The 17,959-nt window shown below is 35.0% G+C and overlaps 1 protein-coding gene across 6 annotated transcripts in view; it reads left to right on the top strand.

Moving 5' to 3' along the window:
* LOC109051366 (MSL complex subunit 3) overlaps positions 1–17,959 on the top strand; it is a 153,414-nt gene that overhangs the window by 67,915 nt on the left and 67,540 nt on the right. For all 6 annotated transcript variants that reach the window (XM_042755926.1, XM_042755874.1, XM_042756009.1 and 3 more), the window contains one exon: positions 818–1,128. In XM_042755926.1, the coding sequence (XP_042611860.1) occupies positions 818–1,128 (311 nt within the window). The remainder of the gene's footprint in view (positions 1–817; positions 1,129–17,959) is intronic.

Here is a 17,959-nt window from a genome sequence, read left to right as displayed (position 1 = left end):
CATTTAGAGAATGGATTGCCATCTCAACTTTTTTTGAGTCATCTAAGATAAATAAATGTATGGATGTTTCAAAGGCTGAGCTATAGCTTGTTAATGGCAGTATAACTTTCCTATAGCCACTTGGAAGAATCACTTGAAACTAATTATTTGTATTAATCAATATCAGTTATTTGATAATTGTATAAGAATAAATATCTTGTATATGTAATATCCTGCTGTTAAAAATGGTCAGATGTATGCCAATATCATTATTTTAATTAACCTATTATTGTTGTAGTCATATGCCATAAGTTAAGGGTCTTGCTTCTGTTACGTTTCCTGTTTGCTGTAATTCATGGTGCTCTTTTGGGTGTTTATTCCTTAGAAGTTTTGCATGATCAAAGAAACCAACAACGCACACAAGTTTTCATGTTTTATGGAAACATTCCATAGACTGTTTTATTTATTTATATGTTGTACAAACTGTACAAACTTTCTCTTCCCTTACCCTGACCCTATATTTAAACCTCACACAAAACTTTCTGCATTTTTAGATTAAAAAAAAAAAAACTTAATTCTGTGTAATTTATAAGCTTGTTTCCTCTTGGGGACCAAAAATGTTTCCTATAAGGGCAGAATTACTGGTATTAATATTCTTGGTAGGGAATACCAGGTAACCCCCACCCTCACCATGTAGGTGGGAAATGGAATTCTCGGTATTGTAGGCACTAAATAAAGAATGGTGTTAATGTTCCCTCTTTTTAAGTTTTAGAATCAATGAAGTTGAAATGTTTGAAATCCCAATTAAGATTGTTCATCATTTTCACTTTTATTAAAGGACTTTCAGAGAACGTTCCCCCAGTCCTTGCCAGAATCCCTCCACCCCCCAGTCCACAGACAGCCATCCAGCTCTTAGTGAATCCTCCAGTGTCCCTGTCATCATGGCAACCCCACCTAAGCGCAGACGCTGTGCCTACCAGGATTCCGATGCCACACAATCATTGCGTCGCTCAACCCGCAATACATCTGGAGGGGAACGGGTGGCAGAGACTGGGGGTGGAGGCAGCAGCAATGCCTCTCCTCAACCAAAGCGAAGGCCTGCTGAGGTGCAGTCACCACTACCCAAGTTCTTCCTCAGCCTAGAGAAGAGTGAGTCACACTTTCTGTGTCCTGTTTTATTTCTTAAAGCTGTAACTGTTGTTTCATTTAAATCTGTTTCTAATATATAAAGACTGATTATTGTTCTTTATATAATATTGTTAGATTGTGAGTCTTTTGCAGATCTCATGGTCACAAACGTGCCTGTTTGATAATTAGCTAAAAGTTAGGTCTAATACCATTTATTAGGCCATCTATGCTTGCCATTGTTCAAATAGTAGTTCTGTTTAGTCTCTGTAGTTACCTACCATATATATAACATGCTCAAGTCTATCCAATAATCAGAGGTTATGACTAGTACTACAATGTAGTATGCTAGTATATCTAGTACTGCCAATACCATGGTAATACTTCAGAGTATTTTTATCTCTCCCCAAATGTAACACTGCTGTATAGTGACTTAACTAAAGTCAAGCAGTTAAGCCCAATTTATACTTCTGCATCGAACCTACACCGTATACACTGTTTCAAAGCAGTTTTGCAGAGATTCATGATATTCCCTTTTAGAATACCTTACTAAATAATTGTTCATGATTTGCAGTTTAGAGCAGGGTGATGGTAAAGACAACTTCCAAAAGAGAAGAAAAATAAATATTTTACTTGTTTACTTATTTTACTTTCACTATAAAGAAAGCAGTAAGGAGATCGACAAGAGTAGTGTTGTTTTCGAAATAAGCCATGCTAAAATCTCATACTCGGGGAACACATTGAATCTAAGAGCACTCTTAGCATCCTGGTGCCTACATTTTTAACAAGCCAAACATGTCAATCTCAGAGTAACACACAATTAATTTAAGCCATAACATGAACCTAATTCAGTAAAATAAGTATAATGAATTACAGCAAAAGCATTTTGAACATCTCCAGCATGTTTTATAATTACCAAAAAATCAAACATAGCTTCTACCTTACACGTTATCATGTCTGTTGAAAACTTAGGCTGGCTGCCTGGTGGAATTTGAGAACTGAAAACATTGTCATAACACACTTACAGGCATCAGTCACATCCCTGAATACTTGCCTGCTAATAAATAAATAATTATGATAATAACTTATGATCCATGATCCACCTGTGTATGCGTATATATATTAGTGCTGTCAAACGATTAAAAAAAGTTTAATCAATTTAATTAAACATTGTGTTAAATGAAAAAAGCATCAAATAGACTATACAAATAGTATCTTTAAAAGAAAATATTTTCATTAGTTTTTTATAATGATTTTTCATATTTTTTTTAATATGGAAATACAAAATTATGTTTTAATGAAAGTGAACATGCTTAATAAAAAATAAAAAATAAAAAACTACAATGAATGGGCCATTAAATCATTGGATCACCTGATTTGTTCAAAATGTGGATTCATTCAGAAATAAAACACCACTGTGTGTTGCTCTGAGATGCAAAATAATTCTGCTGTGGCTTTATAGGTAATACTAATCAGCAGCCATATCACCCTTTAACCCAAGACTGGATACCCACTGAAGCTACAGTAGGTAGACATCCAAAATGGGTAATACCGCCGTGCGTACCGCCGCCGCAGTGCCGCGGCGTTAACTGCAAGTCAGTCGCGTGTTAAAATCATTCGCGAAACTACCGCCAGGTGGCGCAAAGGGACGGATTGCGAAATGAATGTGATTGTAAAATGAAAGGAAGACGTAAAACAACAATAACATTATAATATACATAACATCCTTAAAAGCCATTAAAAAATAGGATAGTCTTAAGCTACAGTCTGCTCATGAAAAATTTAAAGAAAGACCTTATATATGGATTAAAAGTTTTATATTAGTAAATGTTTTGTATTTTGTATTAGTAAATGTTACATTTACGTTATTTTATTTACGTAATTAGTAAATGTTTTAATTTCGATTCATTCTTGGTTAAAAAATAATAATAATCTTCAGGTTCCATTTGCAGAGCGAAATGAGAACGGTCCAGCATTTATAAATAATTCTTATTCACTCTGTTTTTATTCTTGATTTTTCAAACTGCTAACACTTTGCATTTTTGAATTATGCCTTTACTGTGTGACCAAAAATTGTGAATTGTGACTTTGATCGCGCTGGTGCCTCACGCGCACAAAATCATTAGAAACAGTAGTCGTTCACCGAGCCATGCAGCGCGAGCAGTGGTCCACTTTGGCATATTTTTACTCATTATGATTTTTTTTCCGTTGATACTGAAACACGTGTGAAATCCAAAGCATATTTTACCTCATGAATAAGAGTTTAGCTTCAAATGGGCAACATGTTTGAATTTGTCCCGAATGAGAGAGATAAGCCCAACCTTATGTATCGCTTTAAATTATTTTTAATTATTATTTTTGTTTTGTTTATAAGCCTATATTATTATATACTGCAATTATATTTATCCATTAGAATTATATATTTGTAATTCTTGTTCTGTTCTGATAAATCTGTTAAATTTAAAAGATTTGTTGTAAAGTGAAGGGAACTAAAAATGTCCTGTTGGTACATTAGCCTATAGCATTATTAGGCCTGCCGTTATTATTTCTGAATGTAATAAAATGCAACTCTCACAAATGTAATTTATTTTTTAGCGTGTTTAAAAAAAATGCAGCAAACGAAAATAGACGATTAATCGGTTAAAATGTGTTATTGTGGGTTAACAAATTTACATTATATACTTAGAAACAGAGTATGGGCCTAATCTAAGCTATGTTGTTAACTATTTACAAGTTTCGTGTAGCTATAATTTTATCCAGCTTTATTTTTCCATTGCATCTGAAAATGACTTGTGCATGCGCATTCACTCCGCGCGCTCAAGCTGCCTCCCACGATGCTCAGCTGTGGATGATTTCAAAATGTTTGATATAAAGGTTGCTGTCACATATTATATACAGGAATTGTTCATTAAAAAAAAAGTTAAAATATATTGTTAGTTTTATGCTAAGATGCAATCAAGGTCTTCAGATACTATATAAGATACAAGTTCATTTAGACTATTTAACATGCACTGTGACATTTTACCGTTTCAACTTCCGTAAAGTCAGTTTAATAGTATTGAAATTCAAGTTGAATATGGTATTTTTAAAAAAAGGTTTTAATTGCTTAAATTATTTCTATGAATTAATAATATGTTATCATGACTTTTTCATCATATCATTTTTTACGAGCTGTATTCGTTTTCCATTTCGGAAACCAAGCACACACTTTTTTTTCTTTTTTAAATCTATTAATCGCTCACGTAGCTCTAATAAGGTTTTATTTTATTTATTTATTTATTTATTTATTTTTGACGAACATGCCACTGTCAGGGGAGTCACATCATCATTAGAGTTGCAAATTAACTTCAGAAATGGCAAATAAGGACTAATAGAGGTTCTTTCTTTTATTCTTTATTTATAATGTTTATTCTTGAAGGAAATAAGTATTTACTCTTTAAGAAAATAAGGGGCGATCCAAATATTTGTAATGTACAATAATATAGGCCTATGTCTATCCACTGGATTTTAAAGCATAACAACTGAAGGTCTATGAAACATTTCTATGTGTTTTTTTTTTTACTCTATTTAACAGCATTAGCTCAATGATCAATCTTCCTTCAGGTAGACTGAATGTTTTACTGCCTTGCTAAATGTTAGGCTCATGATCAGTAAGTTGTATTCGCCTCAAACTGATTTTATAAAATCAAACCGCAGACGGTGAAGCTGGGTCAGTGAGCGCGAGTCGCGCGCTGTGAAGCGGGAGCGGCTGATGGAGGATTCCGCTTGGTCTTAAAGCCTTCCTCAAACGTCTACGTTCACAAACGTCTACGATTTTCTCAAAAATAATGATTAATTATCAATTGATTATTTGTTATTATTATGGTCTAGTTGCGAGAAAATAATGAATAAAAAGAGTAAGGCTGCTGTGAGTGCAGGGATGTTTCAATCCAGTAACATGACAACACACCGTTCCTCACAGCCAACAAACAGACCGAGTTCAGTTCAGCTGGAGGGGGTTGGGTTTTTTGGGGTAGTTCTGTATAGCTTGTGGGGGTCGAGATCAAGGTGTGAATCCCTTGGTCTTTCATATGCACAGTGTCTTATGAGGGTTTCATACTTGCAGAACAGGTTTTTAGGACATTGGTTTTAAAACAACTTTAAAGAAAGGTTTGATCCACTTCAGATGTTGACTACTGTATAGCGCAATAAAGTTTGTTAGTTATTACAACTTAATTTCAGAGGAAGTTGCCTTAAAAAAAAAAAAAAAAAAAAAAAAAAAAACTGTTGCATTAGGGCTGGGCGATGGCCTTAAAAAAAAATTTTTTTTTTTTTTTTTTTTTCACAAAAAATCCGATTTACGATTTAAATAGATTTTTTTCCCCTCCCTACTTAAAATCAATATTCAAATGACAAATAAATTGTTCAAAACAAGTTTTAATATAATTCTTTATCATTTACCAGTCAAATTTATAACTGAGTCAAGATGATTAAAAAAAAGCAGTAATCTTATTACCTTAATGCTGGAAAGACCTTTATTTATTTTATTAATTTATTTATTTTTTAATACTAGCCCATCATGCATCTAACCATCCACTCTGCGTTAAGAGCTGTTCAGATTAAAACTGGCAGCGCCGCAGTGAGTCAGTGTCATGGACATAGGACAGAGCAAGTCATAAATTAAGTAAATATATTTTCTAGTCTATGTTTTCATCTTATGCCACTGGTTTAGGTTATGTATTTATTTTTATTTCTTATATCAATTATTTGTAAATATAGCAGACACTGTCTAACCGTGTCTACACCGGACGGTCTTGTTCATTTCTAGGGCGAAACATCTCTCTCACTCGGCAGCAGAGTATGTGAGAGTGGCGCGGCAACAATTTCCCTCCGCGCTCCGAGCATTTAATAATCACTCCACTCCGTGCTCACTATTCACTGCTCCGCACTCGCTCCGTGGATAAAGCTGAAATGTTATGTTCATAACGTAGCCTATAAAAATAAAATAATAAATAAATAAAAATAACAGGAGAGTTTCAAAGGGGATTAGGCTATTGTGTGCAAACTTTTTTTCCTAACAAATGCCAAACTAATAACTTTGTCAGCATTAAAAGGTATAATTGCTGCATTCTGCTGTGCAAATTTTGTTTATGATGAAAATAACAGTACATTTTCGTCAGTTATTTTATCTACAGATCGATGCATTTCTTATAGATTTCAAAATCAGATACAAATGAAGCAGCACTGTAAAATTACATTTGTTTGAATGCATTATTGCGACAGCGATTACGTGTGAATGTGCTGTATCTGTTTAAATCATGCTTTAACCCAAAAATAATCAGTAAAAGGAACAGACAAACTCCTTGAGAACTAGCCTGTAACGCTCGACTATTGCCGTCATTATATAGTCTTCTGATCGGAGAGATTATGTGTATCAAGCTATAGCTAAATATGTTTATCATGTGAACTCTTGCTAAATATGCAGTTATATTACGGGCTGTTGGCATGAATTGTACCCGTGATGGAGTGGTGCTGGAGCGAGTGAAAACCACGACGCTCCTACTTTTAAAAAATCCTCTCCTGGCTCCAGTCAGAATCACTCCGCTCCGCTCATACTCTGCTCGGCAGCGTGTCTCAAACGCGCGGGGGAGGGTTGAGCCCAATCAGAACTACGAGCCCTGAGTGGAGCGTTGGCCGTTTTATTTTGTTGCGTCCATACAATATTTTGTGTGAAATATAAATTTTTACAGAATGTAGCCTATTCATGAACAATATATTGAAGTTTTTCTAAATCCCAAACAGAGTCCAGACATCAGTAAAGTATCTGTTTATGAACATGTTTAATAGGCTTTTTTTTTTACAGACGTGACAAAAAACACAAGAGTTTTTATATATTTTGTAGACCTTATGTAAACCAGAAGCACAATATCTGCAGAGAAGGACTGGCCATTCTCAAAACATAAAATAACAATTTTATTTTAATTTTCGTCTTTGTGTTTCAGAGGAAAAAACTATTTTAAGACATCTCTCCATTACAGACCGTTCTGAAAGAAGAATTTATGCAAACGCGTATAAAATGCTTTAAAAATTTTAACAGTGATGTCTAGAGGGTATTTAATAGATCTGCTTCCCACGTAAGATTTTTTTAGTTACTAGTCGTTCATTTGTCATTATTCAACTAATCGCAGGTTTATATTAAATTTACATCTATACTCCATAATGAGCCTTAATATATTCCGCACTCAAGCACATGCATTAAGTTTGCCACAAAGCACAGGCAAAAGTAGCCTAATAATTGTGAAAAAGGAGACATTTTAATTATTTATTAATAAAAAAATGATTTCTTGTCGGCTGCAAAATGAAATTCACAGTGCTGACTCTCTCCACATGGACGCGCATTTAGAGAGAAATGCACCTTGACAGATTACATAATGCTTTCGTTTTGAATTGATTCGTTTAAAAGACATTTCAATTTTTCTGTAGATATTTTTCTCATGTATGCGAGACACCACAATTTTCAGTTATTTCATTATCAGGAAAAAAATCACGTGACCGAGAGGGCACCTCCCTGTCATGCACGCGTAATAATTTTCGCACAAACACTTGAATATGAATAATAATTCACATTTTGCATATGCATTACAAAGCAAATATTTTTTTTTTTACACGCAATTATCCAAAATAAAACCAAACAAGATTTGTAATAAAGATAAAATATGTAGACAAATAAGAATAAATGCTGCATGTGCACTCAGCAACATGCGCGCCGAGCAAACCTTGCACTCTGATATTTTATGGAATATTATACAAACCTGCATTTAAATGCGGCTACAATGTATTTATTTATTTATTATTTTTTTTATTTTTTTACTTAAATAACATGAAAGCAAGTAAAGAAGACTGAAGTTGTCAATTAATTAAGCTCTTTTTTACATCGTGTGTATTTCGAGGATTTTTTTTTAATCATGAGGACGTTTTATTAATCAGTCCATTCTTTAGAGTTTCAATGATTTAGTTAAATCGTGCAGGTTTAATTTATTCGTTTCTTGTTTTAATTAGGCGAGCGAAATTATTCAGTGCCTCACGTTTTACTAAAATAAAGAAAATTTATAAAACACGCAAGCCTAGCTTACTATGCTACCACTTTTAATTCTCCAATGCAAAGTAAACCACAATTTTTTTTGAATAATATAACACATAATTCATATTATATAAATAATACTGCACACTATTTAAATGTGTCAAATCTAAAATATGGTGTAGAGAAAATATAAGCACAGTCTCTTAGGCTTGACATTTATCCTGCTTGAATTCGTTCTAAGAAATGCACATATCTTCATAAGGACTAAACTTTCATCTGTGAATATTAAATATTTTTTCTTTCATTTTCCCTGACTGCAGTCAAATATAACACATAGGTGAGGCAAAGCTGACGTCTATTTGCAAAAATGTGCTTTGATGCGCTTGTTTGAAAACTTGTGATTAAAGCGCCACTCAGCGGTCAAAAGCTGCAAATGCACTTTGCCGACACCGCGGCGGTGGTACGAGCGGCGGTAGAACCAACGTTTTAGATGGCCACCTACTGTAAGCAAGGTTGAGCCTGGTCAGTACCTGGATGGGAGATCTCCTGGGAAAACTAGGTTGCTGCTGGAAGAGGTGCTAGGGAGGCCAGCAGGGGGTGCTCACCCTGCATTCTGTGTGGGTCCTAGCGCCCCAGTATAGTGACGGGGACACTATACTGTCAGCAAACACCGTCCTTCGGATGAGACGTTAAACCGAGGTCCTGACTTTCTTGGTCATTAAAAATCCCAGGATGTCTTTCGAAAAGATTAGAGGTGTGACCTCGGCATCCAGGCCAAATTTGCCCATTGGCCTCTGATAATCATGGCCTCCTAACAATCCCAATATCTACTGATTGGCTTCATCACTCTGTCTCCTCTCCACCAATAAGCTGGTGTGTGGTGGGCATTCTGGTGCACTATGGCTGCCGTTGCATCATCCAGGTGGAAAACACAAAAGCCCTGACTTAGGGCTGACGATTTTGCGAGCCCTGATCATATTTTTCAAACTACTGCCTTGATCAACAAAAATTGGATATCATTTGAAAGCTTAGAGTCTGACCTTTCAGTGCATGTAGCATTTTAATTGACTCCAAAGTAGTGCTGAGTTATTTGCTGATAAATGAAGGAAAAAAAAAATGCTTTCATAATTTACAAAATGGTTTTTGTACTATGAACTGTAATATGTCAGAAACATCATACAGCTCAGATAGTCATCTGCCATGTCATTTCAAAGGTCTCACCAAATAGAATAAAACAAGTATAATTGTTTGGGGCCTTGACTAAACTTGAGGGAGTTTTTGTATGAGAAATCACCCACAGATATGAAAATAATACATGAATTAAGAATTTATGTCACTTTATTGCTTACGTATTCATAAAAATTGCTCAGATCATGACCAAATACACATCATTATTTAGAGATTATCCTAATTAAAAAGATCCCAAACTTAATATAATTAAACTTAATTATAAAACTTAATATAATAATAATTAATATATCTAAAGATGTTCCTCATGAATTTATTACACACATAAAACTACACAGGCTTAGCAGCTTACCAAAAAAAAAAAAAAAAATTAAGGTAGATTTCATCTGGCGTTTTCACTTGTAACTTCTTGAAACATGCATACATCATGGAAAAGTCATCATGGAGTCCAAACTCACCATAATCCATCATTTAGATCTAAATATATTCAACATAAAGCTATAATACATAAAAAAGAAGAGAACATGTAGCTTAGCAAAAAACATAAAAGGTTGCTATCATGTGGTGTTTTAGCTCATTACTTTATGAAACATGCATAGATCTTGAAACATGGAACATTTCAGAAATTTCTCCAGGTTGAAAATAGAAATTTACCAAATCCATTGATTAGATCTAAGATATTTATCATAGAGCTGTAACGCATAACGGGCAGGTTGGGGCTGGTCATTAAAAACAAAACAAAACAAAACAAAAAATCCATGTATGTTGCATGCAATTCCCTATAAGTCTATATTAAATATTTGGAATATATATATTTAAGGTGTTATTTTACTGACAAATGTCGAGAGCGCAATATTGTAGCACGAAAGCACATTAATACAATGCGTGAGCGCAAATCTCTCCGCTCGGGTGCAAATTTTCTTTGCTCTTGCACAAAACCAGATGCACGCGCTCAGATATACGCTGCTTTTGTCCGAAAAGAATTAATATCTACAGTGCATGAGCCCAGAGAGATTTGAGCGTGCACAGGACACAGTATGAGGGAGAGAAGAGTCACGTTTTAAGTGCACGCACTGTTATCAGGCAAGAGCATATATCTGAGCGCGTGCGTCCGTTTGTGCGCGAGCGGAGAGATTTGCGCTCACGCATTGTATTAATGTCCTTTCGTGCTACAATACTGCGCTCGACATTTGTCAGTAAAATAACGCCATATATTTTTATATTTTATTAGGTTCTTTGATAAGGTTACAATACGAAGGTCCACGTAGCAACATAACTTGCGTGATGTCCACGCGGGTCGGGTTGGGGCAGGTAAAGAAATGTACTTTATTTGCGGGGCGGGCTGGGGCAGGCCAAATAATTTCAGAAAAGCGGGACCCACGGATTGGAAAAAAATCGGACCCGCGCATCACTAATATATACCAACAATGTTTTCTGGAAGTATTCCTGAGCCCATGTTGTGATTTCCATTACAGTAGCATTCCTGTATGTGATGCAGTGCCATCTAAGGGCCCGAAGATCACGGGCATCCAGTTTGGTTTTTCGGCCTTGACCCTTACGCACAGAGATTGTTCCAGATTCTCTTAACCCTCTGGATTCTAAGGGTATTTTTGGGGCCTGGAGAAGTTTTGTCATGCCCTGACATTTGTGCTTTTTTCAGTTTCTTATAAATATCTCAATGGCTAAAGTCTAATCTCACTGTAATCAGCACAAACTAGGCGATAATAATATGTGAGCAGCATGTATGTACATGATTGTGTTTTTGAGAAAAAAAAATGTTATGCGTGGTTAGTGAAAAACTAAAAATATTAAATCACTTGAATAAGGCAATAAAACACATACAGAACATTGGTTCCCAGGAATTTTGAGAACTGGAGCTTGTAGACTAGAATTTTTTTTTTCTAAATGATGTGAAAATCATCTTGTTTACTCACTTACAGAAAACAATATATTGATTTAAATTTTCTAAGACACTTTTTGTTGGTAAAAGTCATATGCGAGTAGGCGTCAACTATCATGAATTCACACCTGAGAAGACAAAGGCCTGCATAATGAGCTGCATAATGAGCCATTCAGTCAGCTGTGTCACTGAGAGGGATGAGTTACAAGAAAGAATGTGAGGACAAAAATAAATGTATATAATTTTATGTTTGTAGTTTATTTAGAATATATTTAATTATCCCACAACATAATTTCATATTCACTTGTGAGTGCAGTTAAACAGTTTATTAGGAAAAATCAAAGCTGACTTTCAAACTGAATTTTTGCATCATTACTCCAGTCACACAATCCTTCAGAAATCCTTTTAACAATCTTATTTTCTACAAAAAAACATTTATTGTTATTATTATCATTATTATTATTATTATTATCATTATCATTATCATTATTATTATTATTATTATTATTAATGTTGAAAAGAGCTGAGAATATTTTTTTAAGGTTTTTTAGGGGGGATAAATTGAAAGAACAGCAATGATTGTTACATTTGTATTATTTACATCAAGCTTTTGAATGGTATAGTAGTGTATATTGTTGTTGAAATTTCATAATATTTCACTTGATTATACATTTAGTCAGGAATTATAGTTTGGAAAAAGTCTAACTAGTAAAATGTTTACACGTTATGTGAAAAACTAGTACAAGTATATAAATAAATAAAAAGAGACTTACTCATGTTTATGATCTCTGCTGAATAAAGTGCTTCATTCTTTTTTTTCTGAGGAAATCCAAATCTCAAATCCTCAACCACATCACATCTCTTTGGGGTGAATTATGTCTTATTCCTCTCATCACGAAGCAAACAGTAAAATCAAAAAAAACTTGAAGAACAATCTCGCTGCGTTGTCTTCTGTTGTGTGGGCGTATTCAAAAGCCGCGCGCTTCAGTGAAACATTTGAATCTCAAAAGCGCGCTCGGCGCATGGGCGTGGTCGTATTAGAAGATAATGAAGGGAGACGTGAAAAACGGACATCGCATTGTTTTCATATGGGTTACTTTATCACAGAATATTTGTTTTCAGCAGCACTTGTTTAGTTTAAAAGTAGACATGTCAGGCTTTCTATAGATATCTCTCTCATGTCTCTGTGTTGAGTATTCACGGAGTTACAGTTCATTTTAATGACGCATTTGTAACTGAAGATCAGCGCAGACAAAGGCTGCAGATAGCACTCCTTGTGTGTTATCTTTATTTTAATAAGTGCACAAAGTTTTGTTGTTATTATGTCTGTATACAAAAAAAAGTAGACCGTTTACAGATTCGATTGATGTATTGCTCTTATCTGTACGATCAAAACTGAAAGTGTAATTTAAGTTCTTTTCGGGGTTATCAGGAGAAAATACCCCAAAACGCATATACGCGTTAATCAACTCCAGAGGGTTAATCTTTGGATGATATTATGCACTGTAGATGATGATAACTTCAAACTCTTTGCAATTTTTCTCTGAAAAAGTCCTTTCTGATTTTGCTCCACTATTTTTTGCCGCAGCATTGGGGGAATTGGTGATCCTCTGCCCATCTTGACTTCTGAGAGACACTGCCACTCTGAGAGGCTCTTTTTATACCCAATCATGTTGCCAATTGACCTAATAAGTTGCAAATTGGTCCTCCAGCGGTTCATTATATGTACATTTAACTTTTCTGGCCTCTTATTGCTGCCTGTCCCAACTTTTTTGGAATGTGCAGCTCTCATGAAATCCAAAATGAGCCAATATTTGGCATGACATTTCAAAATGTCTCACTGTCAACATTTGATATGTTATCTATATTCTATTGTGAATAAAATTTAAGTTTATGAGATTTGTAAATTATTCCATTCCTTTTTTACTCACAATTTGTACAGTGTCCCAACTTTTTTGGAATCGGGTTTGTATTTTCACCAGACCATAATTATAACAAATTCACAATTGATAATTAATCATTCTTTTTGTGAAAATCATTGTTATTTGTGAACGTAGGTGTTTGAGGCAGGCTTTAAAACCAAGCAGAATCCTCTGCCAGCTGCTTCCAGTTCACAGTGCGTGCGCGAGACTCGCGTTAACTGCACCCAGGTTCAAAGTCCGCACGTTTTGATTTTACAAAATCAGTTTGGGCAAATGCAATTATTGATCATGAGCCCAACATTTAGCAAGGCAGGAAAACATTCAGTCTACCTGCGTATTTCATTGTAAGTTAATGCTGTTAAATAGAGAGTTAAAAAATAAAAAATGCATCAGGTTTTCAGACTATGTTCCAGGGGGCGCTGTAGAGACCATGTGTCATGCCCAGGTCCCAGTCTCTGCGGCATCCTAATGACCGCAGATTCTAACGTCTGTGCCTATGTTCAAGAGCTTTTGAGCACGTTAAGGCACCAAACCCCCCCGGGTAGTCGATAACCCTAACCCTAATCCTTAGGAAATCAATAGGGCCCACCCCGCTCAGGAAAACGGTGCCCAGCGGGCACATGCATTTACAGTAACACTCTTTTAAGGGACACAGAAATTAAAGGGTTAATCCAAACCATCAAGACTATGAAAGACACACACAGAACAATATCTAAAAGTTTTTAGTAACACTTTTCAATAAGGTATCAGTTATTAACATTAACTATATTAATTAACATGAACAGTAATTGTATAGCTTATCTTAATGTCAATTAATATTCAAAACTTAAACATTAAAAAAATAGTTTTGTCTGTTAAAGGGGTCATATAATGCTGCTAAAAAGAACATTATTTTGTGTATTTGGTGTAATGCAATGTGAAATGAGCCAAAAAAAAGGTTTAACTCAGACTGAAAAGTCAAAAATGATTAAATCCCTATGAGTAATATTCAAAACTAATCCAATACAGAAATCGCAAAATTAAGACATGACCATTGGACAAAAAAAAAAGAAAAATTGCTCACAGTGTGGAAAAGAAAAGACACACGTTAACTGCAAAAGAATTAAGAAATTATGTGAAGATTAATTTTTAGTAAATTCTGCAAGACAGACTTTTCAGGATAGGAGATGGAATAAAAATGAGCTCCTAAAAATCATTGCCAGTTTGTGGTGGATTAATTATTAGCTGCCAGATTCTGGAAGATAAATTCTTCCAACAGTGGTACAAGCGGATGTGGTGCTGGTCCTTCAAGAGTATAAAAAATGTCTTAATATACAGTATTTCACAATAGTTCAGCATGTTATTTTAATTAAGTGAGGGTCATTTTTTAGGATCTTTAACTCAAGCAAAGTCTCTTAGAACCTGACACTTTGTAATTCTGGATACTCCACGAAAGTTGCAGTTCTGGAAAATGGTGGTGCTGGAGACTAAATGCTTCCTGATGGTTTCACACCTAATTCTTCACATTAATTCCTAAATATTTTGCAGTTAACGTTAGTCTTTGCGTCTCTGTTCTTTTTTTTTTTTTTTGGACCATGCTGACCCAGTGAGCATTTTGCTGTCCAATGGTCATGTCTTTACTTGCCAATTTTTGTATTGCATTAGTTTTGAATATTTCTTATGGGGATTTAATAATGTTTGACTTTTCAATCTGAGTTAAACCTCTTTTTTTGGCTCATTTTATCAGTAAAATAAAACATGCATAATAATTCTGCACACCTGTTTTTTCACTTCCAGCTATCATGGACAATTTTATATCACTCATAAATTATTAAAAACAAAATAGTAGTTATTAAGATTGATGTGGTTTGGAATTGGTAAAATGTGCCTGGAAAAAAAATGTCATCAGAATAACAGCGTGCCTAATAATTATGCACGGGGTGTAGACGCATTATTAACGATTAAATTTTATTGATCTATAAGGATTCTTGAAATATTTTTGCCTGCATTACAGCTTAGTCTTCACCTGTGAGCTGAGCTGTTTAACTATTACATCCATGAGATTGTGTAATTTCAGATGAATGTCATGTCACAGGATGTCATAGGTCAGTATCAAATGTGTTTCAAGTTATTATTTGGTGCACAAAAAAATTTAAAAAGTCCATGTGTATGTATCTTTTGATCTTTTTATGTTGTAATTAACATAGTTATTAACCTAATTATATAAAATTATGTTGAAAATTGTTAAAATTATGCCCTACAAATTTACTGGTTCCGTAAAACTTACAGAAAAGGATAAGGCCTAAGATATTTCTTAAGCTGTAATAATAATAATAATAATAATAAACAACAACAACAAAAAGATTACAGATTTTTTTCTTCTTTTTTTCTGGTGGTTAAAGAGATGTTTAAAAGTCTCTCTCTTTTGCCGCATTTCCACCGAAATTACCTGGAACAATTGTACCAGGAACTTTTTTCCCCAGGAACTATTTCTCCCCCAGACCTGTTTCCCTTTTAGTGTGATCTCCCGCAGACAGAAGGACGCAAGTCCGGTAATTCTGCAAACAGCAAAGATAACAACAGTCAGTGCGCCTTGGCAACTGTATATTTACAATAAGACGAAATAGGATATGAAATACCACTGCCTCCTTTCGTTTTCATTTAAACATAATAATAACCACAGAAATGTACTTAATTCAGTGAAATGTGTATATAAACAGCCTACATTACAATGAAACGAGATATTATATCAATTGCCTCTTTTTATTTTCATTTTAACATATAGATAAATTGAACAAAGACCAAAGATTACCTGTTAGATTTACCCAAAACGAATTATATTTTATGTTCAACCACTAAAGAGACATCAGAGCCAGTGGCAAATGTCAGAACGACTAGAGTTGAGACTACTCTCGGTGGATACATGAGCTCTGAGCTATGACCGTCTCCAAAATCGGCGAAACACATTTTAAAATAGGCACTGTCTTTATAAATAACCCACTGATTTGAGTTTTAAACTACAACATTCTCACCTGAAATACTTTTAAAACTACATTTCATTACACAATAACAGTAATATTTTGAAAATGACCCGAATAAATGGTGGTTGAAATCACAATGCTGCGTGAACTCAACCAATCAGCATGTTTAGTGCCCAAGTCCCACCCCCGAAGGTTCCGGAACTTTGAAAAAGTACTACCTCGCCAGCAGGTGGCCTCAGAGTGTGATCAGATGTCTGATAGTTTTTTTAATTTTCTGTTATTCATAGAGCATTGTAAAGTCGTGAGACTATGCATATATCCTCAGAATGACTTGTTCTCTGTATGCAAAAAAGTTTTGAAGTGTTTGGAAGCTGCACTTAAAAAAATATAAGAAAATTACTGCTATCTTTTTCTACTGTTAATTTAATAAATCGCCATTGCAACACCGTTTAAGATATCCAATATCTGTTTGCAATTTAGCATCTTCAGTATATTGGCATCATGTAGACAAAGTTCGGTGTGAATGGTTTGTTTCTCCTGGACGGAGTATTTAAAATTGCTTTATCTGTTAACATTAGTTAATGCACTGTGAATAAACATGAACGTTTTGATTAACTAACATAAACACACATTATAGATGCTGTGAAAATATATTGTTCATTGTAAGTTCATGTTAGGTAATGCATTGGTAACACTTTATTATAGCAACACACTATGGGCCCTATTTTAATGATCTAAGCACATGGTCGAAAAAAGTGCACGGCGCAGGTGCACTCAGGGCGTGTCCGAATACACTTTTGCTAGTTTAACAGTGGGAAAACGGTTGGCGCGCCCTGGCGCATGGTCTATACGGGTTTTCCCTATTCTCTTAATGAGTAATGGGTGTTTTTTGGGCGCAACGTGCAATAAACCAATCATAGTGTCATATCCCATTCCCTTTAAGAGCCAGTTGCGCTTGTGCCATGACGGATTTGCTATTTACACAGCGGAATTTCCAAGCGCAAGGACAGAGCGCGTCTTTAGAGAGGAGCTGCTCGTGCTCGTAGCCTAATTCTGATACATGCGATGACTATCCATTATGACATGTAGGTATTTTTATATTTATGTAGCCTACACAATAATATTATTTTACATTGTAATCCTTTAACTTTTAATATTTGGCAAGTTTGTTTGCTGCTGTGCGTCCCTGTGTGTGTATTAAAGGGTTAGTTCAGCCAAAAATGAAAATTATGTCATTAATGACTCACCCTCATGTCGTTCCAAACCCGTAAGACCTCCGTTCATCTTCGAAACACAGTTTAAGATATTTTAGATTTAGTCCGAGAGCTTTCTGTCCCTCCATTGAAAATGTATGTACGGTATACTGTCCACGTCCAGAAAGGTAATAAAAACATAATCAAAGTAGTCCATGTGACATCAGAGGGTCCGTTAGAATTTATTAAAGCATAGAAAATACATTTTGCTCCAAAAATAACCAAAATGACGACTTTATTCATCATTATCTTCTCTTCCGGGTCTGTTGTGAAAGCGACTGCTGTGACTGTTGACGTACGACGTCAGCAACGTCAGCAACGTCATACGTCAGCGGCGTCACTGCAGCGTCGTGAACGCGCTCACAACAGACCCGGAAGAGAAGAAAATGATGAATAAAGTCGTAATTTTTGTTATTTTTGGAGCAAAATGTATTTTCGATGCTTCGATAAATTCTAACGGACCCTCTGATGTCACATGGACTACTTTGATGATGTTTTTATTAACTTTCTGGACGTGGACAGTATACCGTACATACATTTTCAATGGAGGGACAGAAATCTCTCGGACTAAA

This window comes from Cyprinus carpio, chromosome A1 (assembly GCF_018340385.1).
Source record: "Cyprinus carpio isolate SPL01 chromosome A1, ASM1834038v1, whole genome shotgun sequence".
NCBI classification, from domain to species: domain Eukaryota; kingdom Metazoa; phylum Chordata; class Actinopteri; order Cypriniformes; family Cyprinidae; genus Cyprinus; species Cyprinus carpio.
The sequence above is the reverse complement of the archived record's forward strand: the minus strand, read 5'-3'. Positions and strand labels throughout refer to the sequence as shown.